Source organism: Vicia villosa, linkage group LG3, assembly GCF_029867415.1.
Source record: "Vicia villosa cultivar HV-30 ecotype Madison, WI linkage group LG3, Vvil1.0, whole genome shotgun sequence".
Classification (NCBI taxonomy): Eukaryota; Viridiplantae; Streptophyta; class Magnoliopsida; order Fabales; family Fabaceae; genus Vicia; species Vicia villosa.
The window spans coordinates 136,367,353-136,394,897 of NC_081182.1; the positions used below are offsets into that span (position 1 = coordinate 136,367,353).

Here is a 27,545-nt window from a genome sequence, read left to right on the forward strand (position 1 = left end):
ATCTTTGGGTGGTTAGGGGTTCAGGTGCTCTTCTTAGGGACATCACGACTCTTTGAATTATTCATCTCTTCAAGGAAACATGAAATTCTAAGAGAGTCTTTGCTATGATTTAGCTTGCTAAAGTGTGATCCACTTGGTTAGCGTAGAACGACAAGTACTTGTCTAGTAAGACAACAACCGTAAAAGAATTGGAAGAGAAGAGTGCCTTTTTGGCTTGGAATTGGTTTTGTAGTCGTTTACCTATCAACTCCTTCTCTTTCTCACTCAGGCTTCAGAATCATATCCAGTGTCTTAACCAATAGCAGAGCAAGTGGTCCGGCCTGCTTCAGAGTTGTTTAGTGGTTCTTGGTTTAACTGTGCTGCTTTTAGCCTATTGATAGTGGATTTGGAGGTCTGAGATCTAGCAGGTATTTCGTTGGGTGGACATTCGTTATGCGATTGCTGTTTTAAGACTTTTTCATGTCACTTGAGTTCTCATTGTGTTGTTTATTTTTGGGCATTTTTGTTTTTGTTTTTTCTATTTAGCTTTTGTTTGTTGTTTTGATATTTATTGTGTCAGTTGAACTTTTGCATTCATATTCAAAGTTGGATTTTTTTTCTTTTATTATATATTTACATTATTTTACTAATAAGAAAACTCCAATTTAAAAGAAGATATTAAACTTCAATATATAACTAGCTTGTTAATGAATTTGTTAGAGATTTTTTCTCTTAATATAATTAGGCCTATATAATAAGATGACCATCTTATATAAAAACTAAACATTTTAGTATACAAATGTTTCATTCACATTTCATTTCATTTTGTTATTCACCATACAATTTGCCAAGTAGTGCTAACAATTTAGTTTCATTTTTATTTTTTTATCTCTAAAAAACATAAAGTTAAAACTAGTCATACTAAATTTTGAGGAGTCAATGTATCAAATGTATCTACCATCATATCATTAATTTTATTTATTCAAACTTACAAAATCTTCATTTCCAATAAAACTATTTCAACACATTCTGTTCACTACCATACATTCACACGCCTAAAATACTCACATAACTTGTATATGATATTTGTTTTTGTTAATGCATATCCATTTCAATTTAAATCCATTTGATGTTAACTCTTCTCCCTCCTTCTAACACATAAATAGACACAAACCTTATCAAAAAAAATTGCAAACATCTTCCATTAACAAAAGAAAAGACACACCCTTGTTGTGAGTACAACTATACCATGAAATTTATCATCATATTTGTTTTGATATTCCATACTCTTTCCATGAATCTTGCACATGGGAAGAAGGTTAATATTGATCACAAGGAAATAATTGTAAAGAGTGGTTGTGATTTGTTTAAGGGAAGATGGGTTTATGATGAATCATACCCTTTATATGAAACTTCACAGTGTCCTTTTATTGAGAAAGAATTTGATTGTCAGAGTAATGGTAGACCAGATCAATTCTATCTCAAGTATAGATGGCAGCCAACAGGATGTAACTTGCCTAGGTACACATTTTTCATTTAGTTACTTTTATTATTTTTAGTCATGTATATTTTATTCATGTTATTTTATACACAATAGTGAGAGAGATTTAGGGTTCGATCCGGAGTTCCATTCTGTCAATGACGTCCAATTTAGTAATATTGATTTTGTTAATTATTTTAAGATTTGCTTGACACATTTTATGAATGTTATTCATTGTTTAATCTTAAAATATATTGTATAAGCTTTTAATTAGATTTGGTTTAATCGTAACAAATGTAAGATCTAATGTTGTAGCCCAACTTGTAAGCACTCAAAAATTTGTTGTACTCGTGCATTCGATATTTTTTTATTATTAGATCAAAATCAAATGATTAAAATGTTAAATTAAATATTTTTTATTCAATATAAATTAAAATTATATTTAAATTTAGACCATTTGATCTTAATCCAACGATTAGAAAAATGTTGAATGCGGTTAATTGTAACCGCAGTGGGTCTGATTTTCTTAGGATGTTCAATTGAGAGATTAGAAAATCAATCTTTGATCTATGAAGGGAAATGTACTTGTTTATGAACAAAATTTAAGAAGTTTCACTAGCAATCATATAGACATCAATTACAAAATTGTGTCACTTTTCTCTCCAAGTATGGTTTTTACTATACCAAATTAATGTAACACGTTTGAGAAATAATTGAATTGTTTAATTATGAAGTTAAGGTTTTAACCTAGTGGATGTGGATGTTTTTTCAAAGAATAAGGGGTTGTAAATGGTTAGCTACTTAAATAAAACTCTATCTTGAGAAATAAGCTATTTGTTAAATCTATCTTTAAAATTTGAACTCAATTTATTTTTTGTTAGGATGTCTTTTTAATGGTTGTCATACTCCAAACAATTAGTTAAAGGTTGTAATTAGACTTAAATACACGTATTTCCTTGACCTACCAATATGACTTATATGTGAAGAAGTTGAAATTGAGATGATCATATTGTGAAGTAACTTTCAATCATTTTGTCTACAAAGAAGGATTACTTGTCATAGTAGAATCAAACAAAAAGTTCATTTAATGATGATTTAGACTATGCAACTTTATTTGGATCCACTTGTGATTTTGAATTTATTTTATTTTATAGATTCAATGGTGAAGATTTCTTAAGAAGACATAGAGGGAAGAGTCTTTTGTTTGTGGGAGACTCCTTGAGTTTGAATCAATGGCAATCACTCACTTGCATGCTTCACATAGGTGTTCCACAAACTCACTATACCTTAGTGAGAATTGGTGATCTCTCCATTTTCACCTTTACGGTTAATCTCTATTCTTTTTTTAATCTCCTATTTGGTTTTTGTCTTATTCAATACTATAACTAAATCTATCATAATTCTAGTAATCAAAATTCAAAAAAAAAAAAAAATATATATATATATATATATATATATATATATATATATATATATATATATATATATTTAGATATATCTCATAACACATAAAATATCATTGCTCAGAAACCATAAAATAATTTCTTTTTGGTTAAATATACAAAACCTCTTGTAATGTAGACGAAATTTATTTTTTTCATGTAAATTTTTTTTCAAACACTCCTTAAATTATAAAAATACTATGTCTTTTGCCTCCTAAATATAAAATTTATCTCTATAATATTTTTTTGTTTGATTTCTCCCATAGATTTGGTGTTTAAATTGCACACTTACGAGTAATCTAAACAAAAAAATATTAGAGAAACTAAAAAAAAAATATTACCAGGAAATAAAGTGAATTTCGCCTATATTATTTTTTTTATTAATGATAAAACTATAAAAGTAACTTATAACTTATAGTTTTTGTATGACATGATTTGCAGAGCTATAATGTTAAGGTGATGTTCTCTCGCAATGCATTTTTGGTGGACATTGTTGGTGAAAATATTGGTAGAGTTTTGAAACTAGATTCTATTCAAGCTGCCCAAACATGGAAAGGAATTGATGTCTTGATTTTTGACTCTTGGCATTGGTGGCTTCACACCGGAAGAAAACAACCGTAATTAAAACTTATTCCTTCTTTTTTTTTTTTAATCTTTCTAGTACATACTTTGTATATATTCTTTTAGCACTTTTATTTTGTTCATGCAGATGGGATTTTATTCAAGAAGGGAATAATAGATTTAGAGATATGGATCGTTTGGTTGCATATGAGAAAGGACTGAAAACATGGGCCAATTGGATTGATACAAATATTGACATTAATAAAACAAGAGTGTTCTTTCAAGGAGTCTCTCCGGATCATGTTAAGTAAGTATTTTTTGATATTAAGTTGACTATGAGATGAAAAATAAAAATTATGATTTTTAAAATAGTTTTAAATTGCAATTATAAATGGTGTGATTCTGACTATTGTGATTGATGTGATACCTACCGCAAAGTATTGCTTTGTAAAATTTAAGAACTCATAAAAATTACAGTTAAGAGACGGTTAAAGTAAAAAAAAAAAAATATTATTCATTACATTGTTGGAAATTTAAAGTTTTGGAATTCTAAAATTTTAATTTTTAATAAGAATTCAACGTTGTATTTAAGGATGTGAAAGACATATTAACGCACAACCTAAAATTTAATATTATTAAATTAAATTAAATTGTGGTCAAATAGAAATTAATAAAATATTTGTCATAATCAATCTCCGAAGAAATATGACTATTTATTTTTAAATTGTAGCTAATCAATATAGAATTTTCAAAAATTTAAGACAACTCTCGAAGACATGTGATTTTTAATTGCAATATTTTTAATTACATCGCAATTGCACTCCGATTTGATTTTAAAAACTTCTCAAGGGCAGTGTCAATTTGAAAGCAATTTAATAAAATAGCTCAATTATGAAAATCTTCATTTTCTAATTATTTGCAGCTCAGAGCAATGGGGAACACCAACAGAAAGTGCAAAATTTTGTGAAGGACAAGAGAAACCATTATTAGGAACCATGTATCCAGGAGGCCCACACCCAGCAGAATTGGTTTTACAGAGAGTTCTAAGTACCATGAAAAAGCCTATAAATTTGCTTGATATTACAACTTTGTCACAGCTCAGAAAAGATGGTCACCCATCAGTTTATGGACATGGAGGACATAGGGACATGGATTGCAGCCATTGGTGCCTAGCTGGTGTTCCTGATACTTGGAATCAACTTTTATATGCAGCTTTAATTCAAAATTGATTAATGTATATTTTGAATCAATATTTGTAAAGATTATTGAATAAGTTATCTTATTGCAAAGAGTGGAATTTTAAGTTGGAATTAGAAAAGTTGGCAGAGCATTGAAGATTTTATAAGAATTTTTTATTTTTGTTTAAATATGTTTTTGTCCTTATAAGCTAATAAATTTTATATTTGATCTCTATTAAAGAAATAGATATGTTTTGATCCTTGCAAAATTATTATGGACGTTGTTTTAATCTCTAATATTAAATTAATGTGTATCTTTGAATGATTTTTATGCAGATATGTTTAGAACGTTATAAAAAGTTTTTTTTTAAAAAATAAATCAAAATTTAATTTCTAAGACGAAATTTTCATTACTTTTATCTTTACCTTTTAAAATTTTAAAAATTTAAATTTAATTCTCATTTTAAAATATTTTAAAATTTGATAAATAAATATTCTTCAGTATTCTAAATCAAAGTCGTCCTTGATTCAAGGAAATCAGGCTGATGGTCCATGGTCTCAAAAAATGAGGAGCTTAAAATTAGAAAAATAAAATTAAAAATTATAATAATTAATAAATAATATATACAAAATTGTTTTCAAATATAAAAAACTAAGTGGGGGTAGTTGAGTGAAAGTTGGTGAAATTGGAAACCCAGTAGTTGTGAGTTCGATTCTTGGTTTAAGCTTTATACTTAGCATTACATTTTTGTTTTACTAAAATAAGCTTTTTATATAATTTTACATTTTTACTCTTTAAAAAATTTGTATTAATATCACATTTTCATTTTATTAAAAATACAACTTGTATTAATATAATTAAAAATATCATATATGTACCTTTCAATTTTTTTAAAAATAAATTTTAAATAATATATATATTTAATTCATATTTAAAGATTCAATATCAACAAATTCATTTATCATTAATTTTATATGATAAAATATAATATATTATTATTTGTGTCTAAATCTATCATTTTTTTACTTTATTTTATAAAAAATATTATTAAATTTTATTTTATAATAATAAATTAAAATTTAAAAAATTCAATATTATTTTTGTGTAAGCGGATCTTCAACAACTATTTATGTCTAACAATCTGTAACTCAATACTTTGATTTGATTTAATTGCATTGATGTCAATATAAAATTGACATATTCTTCAATACATTTTCATATTTTCTCGTATTTTTTTTTATAAGCAAGAATGATTATATATAAGGAGTACAAGGGGTACTCAACCCAACAACAAGAAGCGACCAAAAGAAAATTACAACGAAACCGCAAAAATGCAAGCCAAAGGAACGACTATCCAAAACAATCTATTACAACAAGGATCCCCCTTAGTCCTAGAACAAAACCAGTCCCGAGCTAAAGATTTAGCCAACTCCACGAATTCCCAGACCCCTTTGAGACCGCCCTAAAAAAGATTATCGTTCCGCACTAGCCAAATCGCACAAACCACATCAAACCAAAAAATAGAACCGAAGGACTTGGTCACCTTGCTACTAAGGAGGCGCATGAGATCCTCAAAATGGTTGGAACCCGACACGAAGGGCGCAAATAGACCAAGACCAATCCACAAAGAAACCTGATGCCACACCTGAACCGCTACCGAGCAATTGAAAAAAAGATGAATGAGGTTTTCTTCCGAACCTAAGTAAATCGGGCAAACCCAATTCTGCAGACCCGAAATGATTCCTCTTTTCGCTAATTGATCCTGAGTTTGCAACCTATTATGAAATATTCTCCAAGCGAAAACTTTGATTTTACTATGAACTTGAGACTTCCTTAACCGACTGAAAACAGATTCCATATGAGAAAAGGAACCTGCGGGTGAAAGGCCATAAAGCCTAGCAGTCGCGGCTTTCACCGAGAAATTGCCTGCATCCCTCCACCATATAAAAGAGTCCGGCCGCAGAGGAATATGAGTACAAGAAAATTAGATTGAAACCAATCAAATAGCACGGGTATTTTAGTTGGATTTCAGTTGTTTACTTTTTAAGTAATTTCTTGATACAAATGCGTGTAACACAACGGTATATTCGTGCGAACGCACGAGTATTTTCTATAATTAAATAAATAATTTAAATAATAAATAAATATATAAAATATAAATAAATAAATAAATAATGGTGAAATTACAATGTATCACACCAAGTGAAAGCACGAGTAACTCATCAGTAATGTGTGAACGCACGAGTAATGATTTATTATCTCTTTTAAAAAATATCAATTATTTTGGTTATGCATTTTTTTGTAAAACTGAATTATTATCTCTTTTAAATCGATTTATTATCTGTTTTAGTTTAACATACAATATTTTTTTAGATAATATATGAAAATTTTTGGATATTTGTTTGTCTCATTTATTAAATTTTATAAATCTTTTTAATATTACAAGTACAACTCTATCCAAAGTAACAACAAGTACAACTCTATCAACCCTAAAAAAAAAAATTTTCTCTTAGCAATAGAAATTTTTTAAAACTTATACAACTATCTTGCAGTTTATTTTTTTTCTTCTTTTTTCCAATAATATTTTGATATTTTTCAATTTCTTTGAATTCTCATGATAAACTAGTGACATATCCGCGGTCCACACCATAACTCGTACAGACGCACGGGTAACCATTCACAAATTCGCGCAAACACACGGATTATTTTATTTTTTGTACAACATTAAAGTTCATTTTTTTTATCATTATGTTTTTGGACTTCAGAACATCCATTCAATTGCCTATTATTCTTATTCATGTTTAGTAAGTAGAATCTAAACAATATTTACTGCATTATTTTTTTATTAATATTATACCATATCCTATAAATAAATACTACTTTTGAATTTTTTTTATCAATTTAATAGTTTTGTTTAAACAATATAATTTTTATATTTCAATTTCATATATATATATATATATATATATATATATATATATATATATATATATATATATATATATATATATATATATTTTGATTTTTTTACTTATAGTACTATATGTATTTGATAAACCCGGTCCATCTCACACCAAAATTGTGCGGGCGCAAGGGGTTTCCCATTAGTTTTTTAATACATTCTATAGATTATTAGCTAACCTCAGGAAAAATCAAAAATATTTCTAAATATCTAAAATATATTTTTGGATATATCTTATTTATACACAATTCATGTATTTTTAAACCACGCTTGATTCTAAGAATAAATTTATTTGCCGAAGAGTCATCGAAAATATATTTTTAGAATATACGGAACCATAAAGAAAATAAAAAATTAGAAGAGAATTTAAAGTTAAATAAACCTATAATTTAGTTTTAACTAGGGGTGGCAAAACGGGTCAGGCCCGCCGGGGCGATTCGTTTGACCCGCCATTTTGGGCGGGCTGGGCTGAGGTTTTCGGCTCGGTACCTTAAGTAGGCCCGCCCCGCCTAACCCGCTTAAAAAACCGGGCCGAGGCGGGCGGGGCGGGTTTTGCCCGCGGGCTTTTTGTTAAAAAGATTTTTTTTTATTTAGAATTAAAACAACTTTAACTATAAAAATAACACTCTTCTCTTAGAATTATATTGATTGAATTGTATTCTAAATTATTATACATACAAATTGAATTATAATTGTAACGTTCTTTCTATAACTTTCTAATACATGTGTTGATTGGAAAAACTTGAAATAAAAGAAAAGTTGTATAACATGCATAATTATTACATTGTTAATACATTAGTTCACATGTTTTCTTTATAAATAGATGTTGATTTTAAGAAAAGGAGGAATTTGATGAGTCTATAAGTGTGACAAATTTTAGATTTAACTATTAAGGAATCGGTTAATATAAAAGTTTATATGAAGTAATTAGTGAGAAAGTTAGGTGTTGATATTCTATGCAGTACTATTTTATGCACCGTGATGTATTATGCGGTGTAATTGTTATCCCTGTCTATTTTATGTAAATGCTTAATTGAGTTTTTTAGTAGTTAGTTTTTAAATAAGATTAAAGTGATATGTATTATTTATTTATTTTGATACGCTTTTTTATTGTGGTTGAGTTTATTTTGTTATTTTTTTGTTATAATTGATCTTTATTTGTTTTATTTTTTGAACTGTTTGGACTTAAGATATGTTGAAGTTTTATTGTGCGTTTTTTAAAAATATATTTTATCAACCTTTTTGGTTATAATTAATTTTTTTGTAAATTATGTGGTAAATCAAATTATAAAATAAATAAATAAATAAAAATTGGCGGGCCGGCCCGCCAACCCGCCAACTCGTTAGTAAACGGGGCGGGCATGACTTTTGAGCTCGGACACCTAAGTAGGCCCGCCCCGCCCCACCCCGCTTTTGGACGGGCTTAAATGGGACGGGCCTAAACGGGGCGGGCCGCCCACTTTGCCACCCCTAGTTTTAACAATTGAATCAAATGAGATATGCACATGTTGTGCAGATTACACAATCATATAAAACTATATTATATTTTCAGACTTCAGGGATATGATATCTATAAGGAATATGCATTGAAGTAAAGAAAAGAACTAATTGAACTTCTTTATTTGATATAAAATGCCAATTATTATAATTATTTATGGGTGACAAAACAGATAGATTGAATGATATGGATTGGATTGTTAATGAATGGATCAAAATAATTTATTAGTCCATTAACAATTCATTAAAATTTATTTAAAAATATCCAATCCAATCTATATGTTAAGTAAAAAATTTATCAAATTCATCCATTAAACATCATTTTAATAGATGGATATCCATCCATCTAAAAAATAATTTAAATATATTCAAATATTTTGCAATAATATTTTTTTTTTTACGTTTTCAAATTAAAATCGATATTTCATATTTCAGAAAAACAAACTTGTTTTTTCAAAAAAAATCGATTTTTCATTATCACGAAAAAAAATTGAATTTCCGTATTTTCGGAAAAAATTGTTTTTTTATATTTTTGAAAAAACACGATTTTTCGAAGAAAACAACTAGATTTTTTCATTTTTAAGAAAAAACTCATTTCTTTTGTGTTTCCAGAAAATCGGGTTTTTCATAATTCCTCTTTTTTTTTTTTTTTTAAACTCATTTTTTTAAGTTTTTCGAAAAAACCTGATATTTTCGCATATCCGAAAACTCAATTTTTCATTTTTTCAAAAAAACTCAACTTTTTCTTACTTTCGAAAAACTCGATTTTTTTGTTATTTTCAAAAAAACTTGGTTTTTTTTCATGTTTTGCAAAAACTCAATTTTTTTTCCGGAAAAACGCGATATTTTCATATTTCCGAAAAATTCGGTTTTTTCGTATTTTCCAAAAAATCAATTTTTAATATTTTCTTAAAACTCGATTTTTTATTTTTCCAGAAAAATCGATTTTGTGTATTTCTGAAAAACTCGAATTTTTGTATTTCTGAACAATATTATAGATCATCAAAATGTGTTGGATAAATTGGATCCATCCATGTATATTAAAGGATGGATTTAATCCAATACACTATTTTTTTATAAGATGAATGAATTAAATGTATTTTTTAATGTATAAGATGAATTTTGTCTTAATATATTCAACTGTCACCCTTATGATTATCTACTATCAAAAGCATCAAAGGGGAAAAAGCAAACTTATATTAGCCACCAGTGAAATCAAGAGGAATATGAAGCAAGTTTTCTAAACATGATAGTATCCGAAATTATAATTCAAGGATTAGAGTAAATAATTGTTGAAATAAAGCAAAATTATGAAAATAGGTCAAAGCTATATGAAATAGAAGTAGACAAGAATATTGTTGAATTTCTTTTATTATTATTATTATTATTATTATTATTATTATTATTATTATTATTATTATTATTATTATTATTATTATTATTATTATTATTATTATTATTGTTATTGTTGTGAAAAACGATACCAAGAACAAATTATAATAGGGAATTAGGGAAGAGAATAAGAACACAAGAATTGGTTATAACTGCTATTCTTTTACTTTCTCTTAAAACAAGATTACAAGTTTACAAGAATAACAAATAACCTCTCTCACCCTAAATTAGGATTTGCAGCTTAGCAATGATGAGAGACTAGTATGCTATTTATAATAAAACCTAACATACTAACTAATGGGCTTTTTCAGCAAGGCCCATTACACAAGCCAACTTAATAAACAAGCTAACTTAACAAATTAGGGTTTAAACACTAAAACCTAATTTAACATGCTAACAACCCTAGCATCTTCGACATCTGCATGCTAAACCCATCTTTGACTACAGCATGCACACTTCGACACCAGCATGTGAACAATCCTTCGACTTCATGCTTAACTCTATCGAACTGTCGAACCAAGAAGCTACCCTTCGACAATACTAGAGTTCGATCCAATATCTCACAAATCTCCACCTTGGACCTAACTCTACAACGTCAAGGAACAGACTAGCTTTCTTCATGCAGCTTTATCAACTGCATACAGTGGAAAAACTTGTAACTCGGCAATGTCTTTGTGATCATATCAGCAGGATTGTCTTCAGTCGAAACCTTCAGCACTTGGACTTCTCCACGCTCGATTACTCCTCTGACGAAATGCAGCCTCACATCAATGTGCTTAGTTCGCTCATGATAGGCTGAATTCTTTGACAGGTGTATTGCACTTTGACTATCACATTTAACAGTGATACCTCGACCTTGAAGTTTCAGCTCCTTCGCAAAACCTTCAAGCCACAATGCTTCTTTCACAGCTTCAGTGAGAGCAATATATTCCGCTTCAGTGGTTGATAGAGCAACAACCTTCTGAAGAGTTGCTTTCCAACTAATTACTGTGCCAAACATAGTGAAAACATATCCAGAAATAGACTTTCTAGAATCCATACAACCTGCATAATCAGAGTCGACATATCCTTCTATTGCTGCTTTACTATCTTCACCCAAGGCTCCACCATAAATTAAGACTCTGTTTAGAGATCCATTTATGTACCTTAAAATCCACTTCAATGCTTGCCAGTGAGCCTTTCCAGGATTCGCCATGTACCTGCTTACAAGACTTACTGCGTATGCTATGTCGGGTCTAGTACAGACCATAGCATACATCAAAGAACCAACTATATTAGCATATGGGATGCTATTCATATAGGCTCTTTCGACATCAGTACTGGGACACTGATCAATACTCAGCTTGAATTGAGGGTTTGTTGGAGTCACAACTGGCTTCGAATTCGACATACCAAACTTTTCAAGAATCTTCCGTAGATATGCCTCTTGAGATAGGCATAACTTCGACTTCTTTCTATCTCTTCGAATGTCAATTCCAAGAATCCTGGAAGCAGCTCCCAGATCCTTCATATCGAACTCCTTATTGAGTTCAGCCTTCACCCTCATCACATCTTCAACACTGTTGCTAGCTATGAGAATATCATCCACATAAAGCAACAAAATAACAAATGAATTTCCAGGTCGAAATCTGAAGTAAACGCAGTGGTCGAACTGACTTCTAATGAAACTTATGCGTGCCATGAACTTGTCGAATCTCCTATTCCACTGTCGAGGAGATTGTTTCAGCCCATACAAAGATATCTTTAACTTGCATACATAATCTTCCTTCCCCTTTTCGACATACCCTTCAGGTTGCCTCATCAGGATCGTTTCATCTAGATCACCATACAAGAACGCAGTCTTCACATCCATCTGTTCCAGTTCAAGATCGAACTGTGCCACCATGGCAAGCAACATTCGAATGGACCTATGCTTCACAACAGGAGAAAACACATCATTGAAGTCGACACCTTCTTTCTGAGTGAAACCCCTTGCAACTAACCTTGCCTTGTATCTTTTCGACGTCACTCCTTCAATTCCTTCCTTAACTTTGAAAATCCATTTACAGCTGACTAACCTTGTGATCGGAAAATAGCAAGTGTACTACTTTTGTTACCGATGTAGTTATTAAAATGGAGTTGAATCCAAGTATCGATCACAAGGACTGCGAATAACGTATAAGCCAGTACTAAATTTCAATTGAACAAAAAAGCTATTGTTGGGTTTTTGATTTGCTTGATGAAACTACTAACTGTTTATAATTAAAAACGATAAGTAAATGATGATTTGGTTCACAAATGAGAAAGCATGCTAAGGTTGATGTATAAATCTTATGTAACCCCTTGAAAACACCGTTGTTCATGAAAAGATGTGACCACAATCGAGTATCAATTCTATAAAATAGTTTTCCCTAATTCCTTAGTGGAGAACTTCTTAATACTTAAAAGTCAATTTCAATTCCTCAATAATTGATTTTAGTATTAAGGCATTATGCATCGTGTTCTAGAATGGATGATCACTATGGTGAAATCCTTATTCCTAAGCGATTTACCGGTAATGTTTTGATTCAAAACGCATTAGAGTGGTGTGTCAAGCCTAACCCTAATCATAGATCAACAAAATATTTTCCAATACAATGAAGCATGAAAATCTTTGAATCATAAACTCAAATTATAAAAACATCAAATTCATCACAACGGTTTTAACAAGTCATTACATGAAAAGATTTAGGGACATCACCCTAGCATGAAATAGTTTAGCTACTCATAATGTTTAAGAAAATAACAAGAGTAATTGAAGTCATTACAAGAAATTAGTGGTTGATATGATCTCCAATCGCTAGTGCTCTTGAAGATCTTCTTCCAAAACCCTTGACTCTTCTTTCTCTGTAATTCTCTATGCTCAATGATCCCAGATGCCCCATTCCTTCCTCCTGTTAGGTTTTAGTAGTGTTGGCAGTCATCCCTCGTATCCGAAAGGTCCAAATTACCCTTAATGAGTTCAAGGCTTTCAAAATAATAAAAGTTGGAAATCTGCCCGCGCCTACCAACACGGACCGTGTGCAGGAACACGGGTGCCCGTGTTGGTCAACTGCTTCAGCTCCACAAATTCACTTTCTGCGCAGCTTTTCACACGGACCGTGTGCAGGAACACGGGTGCCCGTGTGAAACCTCTGTTTTCTATCCAAAAACCAACTTTCCAGCCATCTTTTGACACGGCCGTGTGCACACACACGGGTGCCCGTGTTGACCTCAGTTTTGGCTCTTTTGGCTTCTTTTCTCGCTTGTGCGCGCCATAACTTCGACCTCTCCCGTGCATTAACCTGACCACACACAAACTAACAACCAACGCATAAAACGGCACTTGAATAATACTCAGAACACACTAATCATGCAACAACATCACACAATCGAAAAACAAGAAACTTACTTGAAAAACATATGACAATGCCACTTAGTATTACCAAGATTGCGAATTTCGGTCGGAAAAAGATGCGGAAACTTACTAGAAATGGTGACCGATCACAACCCCACACTTATCTCATTGCTTGTCCTCAAGCGATGTATCGAGGCAAAACAGAGGTCACCACGAGATTCTTTTCTCCACAACACAATCAGGTTTTTCGCAAGATTCCTTCACTTAGCAATCGAGTTTCTGATTTCCTTCTTCAAACTATCAACTGCATTCTCACTTTCGAGCACGTTTTCACCTGCAAGCTTTTCACACTCTCACCAAATCTCTCCGGGTTAAAATGTCTACACTCACAGTATCAAGGCATGCATATTACTTTCAACTTTGAATAAATTCTCAAATCACTACACACACGGATTGCACACACTTCATAAGGTCTTAGGGTTGTATCGCGGCTTGGGTTTGGTGGGTAAACAAGAAACGGGATAACAAATGGTTTGGTGCTTGGCATTTATAATGGATTCACTTCTCTACTCAAACTGATTTGAATCGTAAAAGTGGGGTTTGGACCTTATCCGGTCTTTCTCAAAAGTGGGCAAAGGTAAAGATTATTCTTGCTTTGAATTTTTAAAACCTCTTCTTTTTTTTTTACAAGATCCATATTCATCTTTTCTCTTTTTTTTTCTTTTGAGATCTCATTTTTCTTGCCCTTTTTCAATAGTTTACAACCCCACACTTAGATCCTTTAGTGTCCTTCAAGTGATTTAACATGAATATCGAGCGATAACATGAACAATGAGAATGCGGGTGGTAAAAAGAATAACAACAATGAACAAAACACGCATTACGGCTCAAAAGGGGGTGACGATGGATATGATGCATACGGGATGGTTAGAAAGGCTCGGGGTTACAAAAAAAACTTGCCTCAGTGTGCGCTTTCGTAGTGTGCTTGTGTTATGAGAGCGTACGCAAAATCAAAGTGAATAGTGCCATACCTGACTGGACTCTCATGTGGAATTATGAATTTGGCTCTGAAATCTCACCGGGTCGGTTAAGCTTGCATGCTTCAAGGTGCTCTTGGTGTCCTGCAGTTTCCTTTCATCTAAAGTCTACCATACTCCTCTCTTGGTTTAGTGTCGACTTCTTGCGTCCTACCTTCTTTTCTTTGATTGTGTCAGCTTCCGTGGTGCCTGCGGAGATCAAGTGTGGAATGTGTTGTTCAACCACTATCTAGTCATTTTCCCCCCTCCGACTTGTATCCAACCTGGTAACACCATGGCAGCACTACAAACTTGAAATAAACACAATAACAGAAAGACAAAAGAAAATGGTTCAAATTAAACAAACTAAACTATGAATTCAAAACGGAAAGCAAAACAATAAAGCAACTAAAATAAGAACCTCCCCCACACTTGAACTAAACATTGTCCTCAATGTTTTAGAACCAGCCTTGGAGAGGTTTCTTACAGAGGTATTGCATTCCAATGATCACTTCCTAGCTTCCACTAGAGATGCTCTCTTTTATTTCCTGAAAATAAAACAAACAAACAGAAAAATTAACTATTAAAACCGTGGGTTGCCTCCCACGAAGCGCTTCGTTTAACGTCGCATGGCTCGACGGTCCATTAACCTTTGTTATGGAGGGTATTTCCTTTTCCAAACCTTGTTGCTTGCCACTTCCGCAACCGCGAACTCATGAAGATGAAAAGCCTGGATAACTTTTCTCTTCAATTTGCTTCCCACATTTTTCTCTACTTCTTTAGCTTTCTTAGGACTTTTGACAGCTACATAAGTTGGTTCCATCATAGAGGCTATGCTAGAAACTTTTTCTTGGAGATTTTTAAGATTTTTGTCATCTTGTTCACCTTCCGTCATACCAGTTGAGGTTTTCTCATTCACATCTGACCTATGTTTCCTGACTCCTAACATCTTCAAGGTTACTTCTTCATCAAATGATTTCAGTGTTAGCGTCCCTTTTTCAATGTCAAAATTACAGCGGCCTGTTGACAAAAAGGGTCTCCCAAGAAGGATAGGAGTTTCTTCATCTTCCGGAATGTCCATGATGTGGAAGTCAACAGGGAAAACAAACTTATCAACTTCCACTAGTACATCTTCAGCTACCCCATAGGATTTCTTAACGGTGTGATCGGCGAACCTTAACTGTGTCTTACTTTCACTAATCTTTTCTAATTCAAGCTTTTTGAAAATGGATAAAGGCATTAAACTCACACTAGAACCAGAATCGAGGAGTACCTTTTTAAATGCTATATTCTTGATAGTGCATGGTATCGCCACCGCCCCAGGGTCTTTCCTCTTAATTGGGATCTTTCTTGCTGAAGAGACTATACCACACTTCTCGATTACAATTTTTGGTTCTCCTCCTAGTGATCTCTTTTTCGCCAACACCTCCTTCATAAATTTCTTATACAAAGGCATGTGTTCAAGTGCTTCAAAAAAAGGTAGATTCACCTCTAACCTTTTGAACAATTTAGTGAACTTCTTAAAGTCTTTCTCTTTTGAGTTCTTCTTTGTTACTCTTGAAGGGAAGGGTAGTTTAATTACCGGTTCAGCATCTTTTTTAATTTTTCCTTCAGCTGGTTTAACCGGTGGTATCACCACTTCTGGCTCTCTTGGGTTCTCTCTTATTTCCAAATCTACCTCTATCACCATAGGGTCATCTATCTCTTCTTTTTCTTTTTCCGATTCTAACACCTTTTTACTCCTTGTTGAAACAGCATTGATCTTCTCTAGATTTTTCTGATCTTTCACAGTTTCGTTCGGAAAGTTTCCTTGTGCATGTAGAGTGAGATGTTGTGCTATTTGACCCATTTGAACTTCAAGATTTTTAATTGAAGCTGTGGTGTTCCTGAGGTTGGCTCTTGTCTCTTCTTGAAACTGAGAGTTTTGGGTTGCCACTTTTTCAAGAGCTATCTCCCAATCTTCTTTCTTTGGTACCTGTTGTTGAAATTGTTGAGGATGATGTTGGAATTGTTGCTGATATGGAGGTTGTTGGTATGGTTGTTGTTGCGGACGATATTGTTGCCCCTGTGGTTGATATTGTTGAGTCTGAGGTTGATATGGTTGTTGGCCTTGAACCGGCTTCTGGACGTTTCCTTGCTGGTCTTTCCATGAGAAGTTCGGATGATTTTTCCACCCCGGATTATATGTGTTGGCATAAGGATTATTCTGCCTCAACATATGAATATGCTCAACCTGTTCTTGAGTTGCCACACAATGCATAGCAAAGTGCGGTCCACCACATATTTCACAAAGAACCGCTTTAACTGGTTCCACCTGTGCCACTGTCTGAGTTCCAATATTCATCTTTTTTAACCTTCTCTCTACCTCTGCAGCAATCTGATCCTCCATCTTAACAACCTGCTCTGGCAACTTCAAATCAATTTTGCCCTCCGGTTGGCTCATGGTTCGATCATACAACTCAAGATGCTCATTAGCAGCAATTGCCTCTATGATCCTTTTCATAACAGTGGCTGTAGCAAAATTGGTTGAACCACCCGCAGCGGTATCAATAAGCTGCTTTGTCTTAAGTCGCAAACCATTCACGAAATTCTGCATCTGCTCGGTAGCGTCCATGTTATGAGTAGGACATGCAGTCAAACACCTTTTGAACCTCTTGTATGCATCCCCCAATGATTCCCCTTCTTTTTGTTTGACATTGACAATATCGTATCTTTTTCGGATAAACACCGACGCAGGAAAATATTCATTGAGGAATGCCGTTTCCATCTCTTGCCATGTCGTGATACTTGCAGCCGGAAGTGAGTAAAACCACTCCTCTGCGTCATCAGTAAGTGTAAACGGAAACATAACAAGTCTCTTGGCCTCCTCTGAATGACCTTCGATCTTCAACGAAGTTGTCGTAGTGAGAAATCTCTGAAGATGCTTATTTGCATCCTCGTTAATTCTTCCGGAGAACGGCTTGCTCTCTAACTGGCGAATGGTGGATGGATGCAATTGAAAATGTGCCACATTCACAGGTTGATTAACAATAGTCATCCGGTTGGGGTGAGCATTTGCCCCTCCATAGTCCCCTAACAATCTTTCTGCAGGAGGTTGATTTCCAGCCATGTTAACTGGTTCCTGAACTACCTCCCTGTCAAAGTCAGAGTCGCTGTGCTCCGAATGCACAGACACTTCGTCGTCGCTTTCCTGATGTGGAACACTAAGACTTGCACTTGGTGCTGCCAGTCTTTCAATTCTTGCCTTGCGGCGTCTCTCGTGCAGAGCTCTTTCTGGTTCTGTGTCAAAGGAAAATTTAGCTGAGGTCTGACCTCGCATAAACAGTTAGACAACAGTTAGAACAGATACAACTGCAATGAAATTAAAATAACGGATAAAAATAAAATTTTGGTCGCAGAGCAACAAAATTTCAATTGACTTAAAGTTCGGCTTATAGTTTGGCAGTCCCCGGCAACGGCGCCAAAAACTTGATCGGAAAATAGCAAGTGTACTACTTTTGTTACCGATGTAGTTATTAAAATGGAGTTGAATCCAAGTATCGATCACAAGGACTGCGAATAACGTATAAGCCAGTACTAAATTTCAATTGAACAAAAAAGCTATTGTTGGGTTTTTGATTTGCTTGATGAAACTACTAACTGTTTATAATTAAAAACGATAAGTAAATGATGATTTGGTTCACAAATGAGAAAGCATGCTAAGGTTGATGTATAAATCTTATGTAACCCCTTGAAAACACCGTTGTTCATGAAAAGATGTGACCACAATCGAGTATCAATTCTATAAAATAGTTTTCCCTAATTCCTTAGTGGAGAACTTCTTAATACTTAAAAGTCAATTTCAATTCCTCAATAATTGATTTTAGTATTAAGGCATTATGCATCGTGTTCTAGAATGGATGATCACTATGGTGAAATCCTTATTCCTAAGCGATTTACCGGTAATGTTTTGATTCAAAACGCATTAGAGTGGTGTGTCAAGCCTAACCCTAATCATAGATCAACAAAATATTTTCCAATACAATGAAGCATGAAAATCTTTGAATCATAAACTCAAATTATAAAAACATCAAATTCATCACAACGGTTTTAACAAGTCATTACATGAAAAGATTTAGGGACATCACCCTAGCATGAAATAGTTTAGCTACTCATAATGTTTAAGAAAATAACAAGAGTAATTGAAGTCATTACAAGAAATTAGTGGTTGATATGATCTCCAATCGCTAGTGCTCTTGAAGATCTTCTTCCAAAACCCTTGACTCTTCTTTCTCTGTAATTCTCTATGCTCAATGATCCCAGATGCCCCATTCCTTCCTCCTGTTAGGTTTTAGTAGTGTTGGCAGTCATCCCTCGTATCCGAAAGGTCCAAATTACCCTTAATGAGTTCAAGGCTTTCAAAATAATAAAAGTTGGAAATCTGCCCGCGCCTACCAACACGGACCGTGTGCAGGAACACGGGTGCCCGTGTTGGTCAACTGCTTCAGCTCCACAAATTCACTTTCTGCGCAGCTTTTCACACGGACCGTGTGCAGGAACACGGGTGCCCGTGTGAAACCTCTGTTTTCTATCCAAAAACCAACTTTCCAGCCATCTTTTGACACGGCCGTGTGCACACACACGGGTGCCCGTGTTGACCTCAGTTTTGGCTCTTTTGGCTTCTTTTCTCGCTTGTGCGCGCCATAACTTCGACCTCTCCCGTGCATTAACCTGACCACACACAAACTAACAACCAACGCATAAAACGGCACTTGAATAATACTCAGAACACACTAATCATGCAACAACATCACACAATCGAAAAACAAGAAACTTACTTGAAAAACATATGACAATGCCACTTAGTATTACCAAGATTGCGAATTTCGGTCGGAAAAAGATGCGGAAACTTACTAGAAATGGTGACCGATCACCTTGCCCCAACAGGTTTATTGATCAGTTCCCAAGTATGATTATCATGAAGAGATTTTATCTCATCATCCATGGCCTTCAGCCATTCAGTCTTATTTCGACTCCTCATAACTTCCTTATAGTCTCTGGGTTCTTCATCTAGAACCTCACTTGCAGAGATTAAGGCATAAGCTATAAGATCTGCATATCCAAGTCTTTGAGGTGGCTTGATGACTCTTCTCGACCTATCTCTCGACAATAGGTAGTTATCGTCAGTTTCCTCAACTTCAGCATCTTCTGCTTCTTCTTCGACTTCATCTGGGATATGCAATTCAGCATCAACATGCTCCACCTCAACAGGAATCTCTACCTGTTCCAGCTCTTCGTCAGATGTTTCTGTACTTCGACCAACATCATCAGTTTTCTTAAAAGCCATTTCAGCTTCATTGAAAACTACATCTCGACTGGTGATACACCTCCTGTGACCTGGCTCTAGGCACCATAGCCTATAAGCTTTGACTCCTTCAGGGTATCCCATGAACATGCATTTCAGAGCTCTAGGTTCGACCTTGTATTGCCTAATGTGAGCATAGGCTACGCAGCCAAATACTCTCAGTTTGTCGAGATCTGGTGGATGTCCCGACCAAACTTCTTCAGGTGTCTTCATATCTAACGCTGTCGAAGGACATCTGTTTATCAGATATGTTGCTGTCGAAACAGCCTCAGCCCAGAACACCTTTGTTAACCCCGCACTAGTCAACATGCATCTGACTCTCTCCAAAATAGTTCGATTAAACCTTTCAGCCAAACCGTTTTGCTGTGGAGTACCTGCAGTAGTTCTATGCCTTGCAATACCAGAGGCAGCACAAAAACTGTCGAATGCCTCATTGCAAAATTCAAGGCCATTGTCGGTTCTCAACCTCTTGACCTTTCTGCTAGTCTGATTTTCAACCAGAGTCTTCCAACTTTTGAAATTCTCAAAAAGTTTCATCCTTAGTCTTCTGGATGAATACCCATAATTTTCTGGAATAATCATCTACTATGGATAGAAAATACCTTGCTCCTGAATGTGATGGACACCTTGCAGGCCCCCAAAGATCAGCATGGATGTAATCAAGGGATCCATGTGTTCTTTGTTTGCCTTTGTTGAACTTCACTCTGCAAGATTTTCCAAGTACACAGGGTTCACAAAACTTCAGCTTTTCGATTTTGTCTCCACCAAGCAGATTTTGTTTCCCTAATTCGACCAAACCTCTTTCACTGACATGGCCCAATCTCATGTGCCAGATTTCTGTTTTCGACAAAGGTTTCGTGGATGCAACATTTGTCGAACCACTTACAACTTCAGCCTCAAGGGTATACAAGCCTTGTTTCTTCACGCCTCTCAAGACTTCCTTCGAACCCTTCATGACTCTTAGGATACTTTTCTCTCCTTGGAAAACATATCCTTTCTTGTCGAATTCACCAAGAGAAAGCAGATTTCTCTTCAAATCAGGAACATACCTGACTTCAGTTAACAACCTTATTGACTCATCATGGAGCTTGAATCTCACAGATCCAACACCTGCAATCTTGCAAGCCTTGTTGTTTCCCAGCAATACTGATCCACTATCTTGATCACATAATTCCTCGAACAAGTCTTTGTTTGGAGTCATGTGCCAAGTGCAACCTGAATCCATAATCCACTCCTTCTTAGAGTCATTGCTTGAAACCACAAGAACATCAGATGATTCGAAATCATCTTGAACAATGGCAGCGTTGCCATTATCCTTACCTCCATGATATTTCAAGCGTTCAGGGCACACCTTTCTTGTGTGACCCTCCTTCTTACAATGGTAGCATCGAATGCCAGATGCTTCGCCACTGTAAGTCTTCGACTGGCTTTTGCCTTTCTTCTTGTCGAACTTACCATCCTTTCGTAAGAGTTTTCCTTTAACGGCCAAACCTTCGCCAACAGTCGAAGGTTTATGCTCTTTTCGTTCATTCAAGTCCTTAGAGTACAAGGCTGATTGAACTTCTTCAAACGTCAGGGACTCCCTTCCATACAAGAGAGTTTCTTTGAAGTGAGCATGTGATCGAGGCAAAGAACACAATAGTAACAGCGCTTGATCTTCATCATCGATCTTCACATCAATATTTTCAAGATCAAGAATCAGCTTGTTGAACATATCCAACTGCTCAGCCAATACTTTGTCTTCAATCATCTTGAATGAATACAAAGCTTGCTTCAGGTAGAGTCGATTTACCAGCGATTTGGTCATATACAAACTTTCAAGTTTCACCCATAACCCTGATGCCGTCGTCTCCTTTGATACCTGCCGGAGAACCTTATCACCAAGGCTCAACAAAATTGCGTTGTGTGCTTTCTCGATCATATTTGTCTTCTCCGCTGCCGTCAATTCTGCATTCATGGCTGCCTCTCCCTTCAACGCTTCCAAACAACCCTGCTGAACCAGTAGGGCTTTCATCTTCAAGCGCCACACACCGAAATCATTCACTCCGGTGAACTTTTCAATCTCATACTTTGTTGAAGGCATCTTCTCCACGCTCACCGCACCAATTTGTTGTGAAAAACGATACCAAGAACAAATTATAATAGGGAATTAGGGAAGAGAATAAGAACACAAGAATTGGTTATAACTGCTATTCTTTTACTTTCTCTTAAAACAAGATTACAAGTTTACAAGAATAACAAATAACCTCTCTCACCCTAAATTAGGATTTGCAGCTTAGCAATGATGAGAGACTAGTATGCTATTTATAATAAAACCTAACATACTAACTAATGGGCTTTTTCAGCAAGGCCCATTACACAAGCCAACTTAATAAACAAGCTAACTTAACAAATTAGGGTTTAAACACTAAAACCTAATTTAACATGCTAACAACCCTAGCATCTTCGACATCTGCATGCTAAACCCATCTTTGACTACAGCATGCACACTTCGACACCAGCATGTGAACAATCCTTCGACTTCATGCTTAACTCTGTCGAACTGTCGAACCAAGAAGCTACCCTTCGACAATACTAGAGTTCGATCCAATATCTCACAATTATTATTATTATTATTATTATTATTATTATTATTATTATTATTATTATTATTATTATTATTATTATTATTATTATTATTATTATTATTATTATTATTATTATTATTATTATTATTATTATTATTATTATTATTATTATTATTACTTCGGCCATATACATGTTTCATTTATTGAAAAGGAGACAAATAGAACAGGCAAGAAACAAATAGATTTAAGTAAATAATTGGCATTTAACTTCTAGAAATATTACACCATTAAGTATCTCATCCTTTCCTATTCATTAGTTTAATGAAGTATGTTACAATTGCACAATTATTTCCACACCCTTCATCTTCTCATTGATCTGTTACAAACTAAACCCCCTTAGCTAACTACTATTATATATACAAACCCTTAACAACTTTTCTCAAAGAAATCCATACAAATCATATACCATAACATTTTTCTTCAAATACTACAATGGCTTCCACGCACAAACTTTTTGTTCTTGTAGCCCTTGTGATCATCTCACTCATATCATCAACATCAATAGTGGAGTCCAGAAAACTCTCAAACCCTTCCAACTTGCCGAGCCTTGAAGCAAGATTGAAGGTGAATGGCACCGAGCCTTCAAATTGTTGGGAATCACTTTTCAAGCTACAAGCATGTAGTGGTGAGATTATAACATTTTTCATAAATGGTGAAACCTACTTAGGCAACGAATGTTGCAAGGCAATTAGGATTATTGGACATGATTGTTGGCCTAAAGTTGTTGCTTCACTTGGATTCACTAATTTAGAGACTTATACATTGGAAGGATATTGTGATGATGTTGAGAATGTTCATTCACAAACATTAACACTAGTTGAGCCTAAGGAGAATATTGTTCCATGATGGAATAAGATATATTATGTAACTTTGGCCTTTGGTGATTTTCCATAACACGTAATAACAAGGTTACAATTTTATTTAGATGCATTCTTTCTTATGCTTTTGTTTTGATATGTAACAAGTTTTCAATAAATAATTTAAATTCATCGCAAACTGATATAAATGAACATGACTATATACACTAGTTACTAACACATTATGTTAAGATCTTGTATCATTCTTGTTGAATTTTATATTTGGCAAGCTGAATTCAAACTTTTTCTTGAAAGCCTAGATCATAAATTTTGGGAAACAATTGTAAAAGGTCTGATTTACCCTTTTCATCAAATAGATGATGAAGTAATAGATAAACTTTATTTTCTTTGGACAGAAGAATAAAAGAGAAAGATATACATAAATCTTAAAATCAGAAATTTCATAATAATGTTTTTAGATGATAGTACTTTTTTCTTTGTTCGTCATTGTAAAACAGCTAAAGAAATTTGGGATACTCTAAAAAAGATATATGAAGTGTCTCCAAGTATCAAACTAGAGAAGATGAACACACGAAACAAAGAAGAAGATGCAGACACTAGTCTTGGATGCTCTTTTATTTTTAGAAATATAGGAACCCATGATAAAAATTGTTTCACTAACAAATATCTATGAATTAAAAATTGGAAAATTAATCCAACTCTTAAATCTATAGATGGAAGCCATTATGAATTTTAAGAAAAAACAAGAAAGAAATAATAGAGAAGATGAACGAGCTGATTCGACTGCTTAGATATGAACAAATCCAAATAGAAGAATCATCGTCATCATCTTGCTCCTATCATATAACTTCGATTCAATCTTTTGAAAGAACGTACTCAGTCGTTGAACGATCAACATCAAACGAAGGATTCTCTTATTCAAAGAAAAAAAAAAAAGAGAAAAAAATATTTTCAACATTTGAACAAAGAAGAGGAGGAGAAACACAACAAATTTTGGGAGAGAGGGGCTAAACTCTCTCAAGAAACATATGTAAGTTTTTTCTAAGAAATTGCTTTCCTCAAAATGTAAAAATAACACATTATTTAAACAAAGTAAAGTATATAAAAGATGACATATAAATCATACACACAAATCCTCATTATCATAAAAAAGACATTATTAAGTAACGTACATAAAAGATGACATGTAAAGCATACACACTAATCTTCATTATCACAAATTCACAATCTTGCTGATGTGAACAACCCATATAAATCCTCATAGAAAATCTTCTTGAAAAGCTCCATCAAATCAACTTGAAAATGCATACACACAATAACAGAACCATCCCCATCAGGACTCAATAGAATAATTCCCCTATCATCTGGAGAGACATGTCCAATACCAAAGTAAAATGGTTTTCCCCACCCAAAATCAACTTTATATGCAGGAAAATTCAACCAACTTGTTATCCGAAGATTAGGATTCCCAAAATATGTAGCATTCTTACCTTCTCCACCTATAAACAATTTCCTTGCATCATCCAAATGCTCAAAACCTCTAATAACATCAATCTGTGATCTTATATACTCATTTGTTATCAACTCATTTGCTTCTCTTATCTTCATTGCAACATAACTCAAAGGCTTTGATGTGATTTCGCCGATAAACCCTTTTGCTGAAGTTTGAATCAAAGCATTCCCATAATAATTCTTAGGAAGATTTGGAATTATTCTATTTCTAATTTCAACATTGAATCTAACAACACTTTGTTGATTCTCTTCAAGATCGCGGGCCCTAGATGCACTTTTCCATATATGTGCACTAATTGCTTCAAAGCTACTATAAGGTCTTGACCCTTTCGGAATACAAAATTCATTAGCCTTTTTCTTCAACTTTTCAACTTCTTCTGCCGTGAGTTTCAACAATTCAGCTGTTATACTCTTTTTTCTTTCAATATTTGCGTCAGATCTTCCTAGAATGAGTGGTGGTGGCTTTAACTCTATGTGTTCGAAAAGCGGTTCCAAAGGAGTGTGTAAGAATTTGAGAAGCTTTCTATCTAAAAAGGGTATTTCATTAGAATTTAATGTTTCACCTCTTGCTATTTTGGCCCATGAATTCAAGAAGTTTGAAAAACCAGCACCATCAGATAAAGGGTGAGAGTAAGCAACTCCTATAGAAAATACAAAGCTATCATCTTTGTTAGAGAATCTTGTAACTTGAACAACAAGCAATGGAATTTCCTCCATGGGTTGACCATAATCGATTTTTGGAATAAGCTTTTTTGTAGAGTCAGAAGGTGAAAAGTCACCATATTCATCAACTGTTTTTGACGTTTCAGCTTCTGTCAAAACAGCTCCTTTTGCATTGAGATTCAATTCAAGTCGACCGCTTTTTGTATAACAATATCGACCAGCTATAGGATAATAATGAACAAGAATCTTGCTGATAGAGTTTTTTAAGGTTTCAATGATTCTGTTTTTATGGTTTTCTTTTGGTTTGTAAATGAAAATAAGTGGTGTGTGACTTAGGCGCACAACTTGATCTAAATCTGAGAGCCATAAATAACCATTAGGAGTTGCTTCGCTTGGTGTGACAGTATAAGAAGCTTTGATGGTAACCATTTTTGAATTCTTGGAATATTTGTTTTTCTATATGATCTTGTGATTCATTATTCATAGATTTTTCATCATAAAAGTCACCGTAGGGGAATTTTCTTGTAGCGTGCAAGGCCGGTTGATATCTCTTTATATTATCTTATATGTCACTAGTTTTTCTTTCTATATTCATTTCCATTTTCTATAATATTTTGCTTCGGTATTGTACTGATACTTATCAAATATTCTACTTTTGTATTTAATTAATTAGTTTTTTTTTCTCTTTTGTTTGGCTTGTACTAAAAAGATGATAGCTTGTAAATAAAATTTGTATATTAAGTTAGGTAGGATTGTAATTATGTCAATATTTGTAATATAAAAGTAGAGAATATATGTTAGATTGATATGACTACTATTGAGAAGCTTTCAGTGTAATGGTAATGGTTATCTGATGAGGTAAAAGTAGAACAATTTAAAAGTAGAACAATTTAATATTCAAGTCAGTGTACTAATAAGGTAAAATTTATGAAATATTGTGGAAATTTATTTTTGAAGGTAATAGACATTTAATCAAGACATCAGCTTTTAATGATGACAACTAAGGGCAACCAATAATAAGTCAGGCGCAACGTTTAAACGGATAAAGATGCAAATATAAGTATTATGGTTTGTTGAACTTGACTATCCGAAGAAGGCAAACAAAGTAGAAATTATACAAAGCCTCAAAATGGTTTCAACCAGTGTCAACATAAAGATAGTATCTGATAAAGGGCTTGCAGGAAAGGAGTTAATCTCCTGATTTAGTAAGTGAGTGAACTTATCTAAGCAAATGGATTTTTTTCGTAAAAGTATATGGCTATAAGCGCGCGCGCACACACACTTAAACCTATTTCAAATTTTTTATTTATCAAGAGCAGACATCTTTAAAAATGCATTGGAGTTGATCCAAATGACATGGGAACAATAGAAATAGCTAAAGGAAAAAATGTGACTTATCTAATCAATTGGGTCTTTGGTCTAATCGATTTGATTAGTTCAAACTTACGCCCCAAGCCATTAATTATATAACATCTTAATGATATGCATTGTCTAGATATAATTTATTTCCATTAAAAGTACTTACAATCTACCATTTTTCAAATTCTAATCGATTAGATAATGAGAAAAACACAAGAAAGGGGGTATAAATTGAGTTTTCAAAACTTTGCCCTTCTTTAGAAAAATATTCGTTTAGATAAACATTAACGCATGCAAGAAATAGAAAGATGACACATTCAGTTATCTAGGTTCCCCTTAGAAAGGGTTAGTCGTGTCCA

At 33.7% G+C, this 27,545-nt stretch overlaps 3 protein-coding genes across 3 annotated transcripts; 2 read left to right on the top strand and 1 right to left on the bottom strand.

The window, feature by feature from the left end:
• Positions 1 to 1,082: 1,082 nt before the first annotated feature.
• On the top strand, positions 1,083 to 4,829 carry LOC131662444 (protein trichome birefringence-like 43). Its single transcript, XM_058932221.1, has 5 exons — positions 1,083 to 1,500; positions 2,614 to 2,785; positions 3,343 to 3,518; positions 3,611 to 3,769; positions 4,385 to 4,829. The coding sequence occupies exons 1-5, from the start codon at positions 1,229 to 1,231 to the stop codon at positions 4,689 to 4,691; spliced, it is 1,086 nt and encodes a 361-aa protein (XP_058788204.1). The 5' UTR covers positions 1,083 to 1,228; the 3' UTR covers positions 4,692 to 4,829.
• An 18,437-nt stretch (positions 4,830 to 23,266) lies between these two features.
• On the top strand, positions 23,267 to 23,680 carry LOC131659018 (egg cell-secreted protein 1.2-like). Its single transcript, XM_058928263.1, has one exon. The coding sequence runs from the start codon at positions 23,267 to 23,269 to the stop codon at positions 23,678 to 23,680; it is 414 nt and encodes a 137-aa protein (XP_058784246.1).
• Positions 23,681 to 24,785: 1,105 nt separating this feature from the next.
• LOC131656710 (hydroxycinnamoyl-CoA:piscidic acid hydroxycinnamoyltransferase-like) lies at positions 24,786 to 26,419 on the bottom strand. Its single transcript, XM_058926343.1, has one exon. It carries the CDS (start codon positions 26,254 to 26,256, stop codon positions 24,874 to 24,876), a length of 1,383 nt encoding a protein of 460 aa, XP_058782326.1. The 5' UTR covers positions 26,257 to 26,419; the 3' UTR covers positions 24,786 to 24,873.
• Positions 26,420 to 27,545: the final 1,126 nt, after the last annotated feature.

Bases quoted from the DNA above. Each gene is read 5' to 3' on its own strand.
- LOC131662444 (XM_058932221.1), top strand. From the start codon at position 1,229: ATGAAATTTATCATCATATTTGTTTTGATATTCCATACTCTTTCCATG. The intron at 2,786-3,342 runs GTTAATCTCTAT...CATGATTTGCAG, and splicing joins TCTCCATTTTCACCTTTACG to AGCTATAATGTTAAGGTGAT. The intron at 3,770-4,384 runs GTAAGTATTTTT...AATTATTTGCAG, and splicing joins GTCTCTCCGGATCATGTTAA to CTCAGAGCAATGGGGAACAC.
- LOC131659018 (XM_058928263.1), top strand. From the start codon at position 23,267: ATGGCTTCCACGCACAAACTTTTTGTTCTTGTAGCCCTTGTGATCATC.
- LOC131656710 (XM_058926343.1), bottom strand. From the start codon at position 26,256: ATGGTTACCATCAAAGCTTCTTATACTGTCACACCAAGCGAAGCAACT.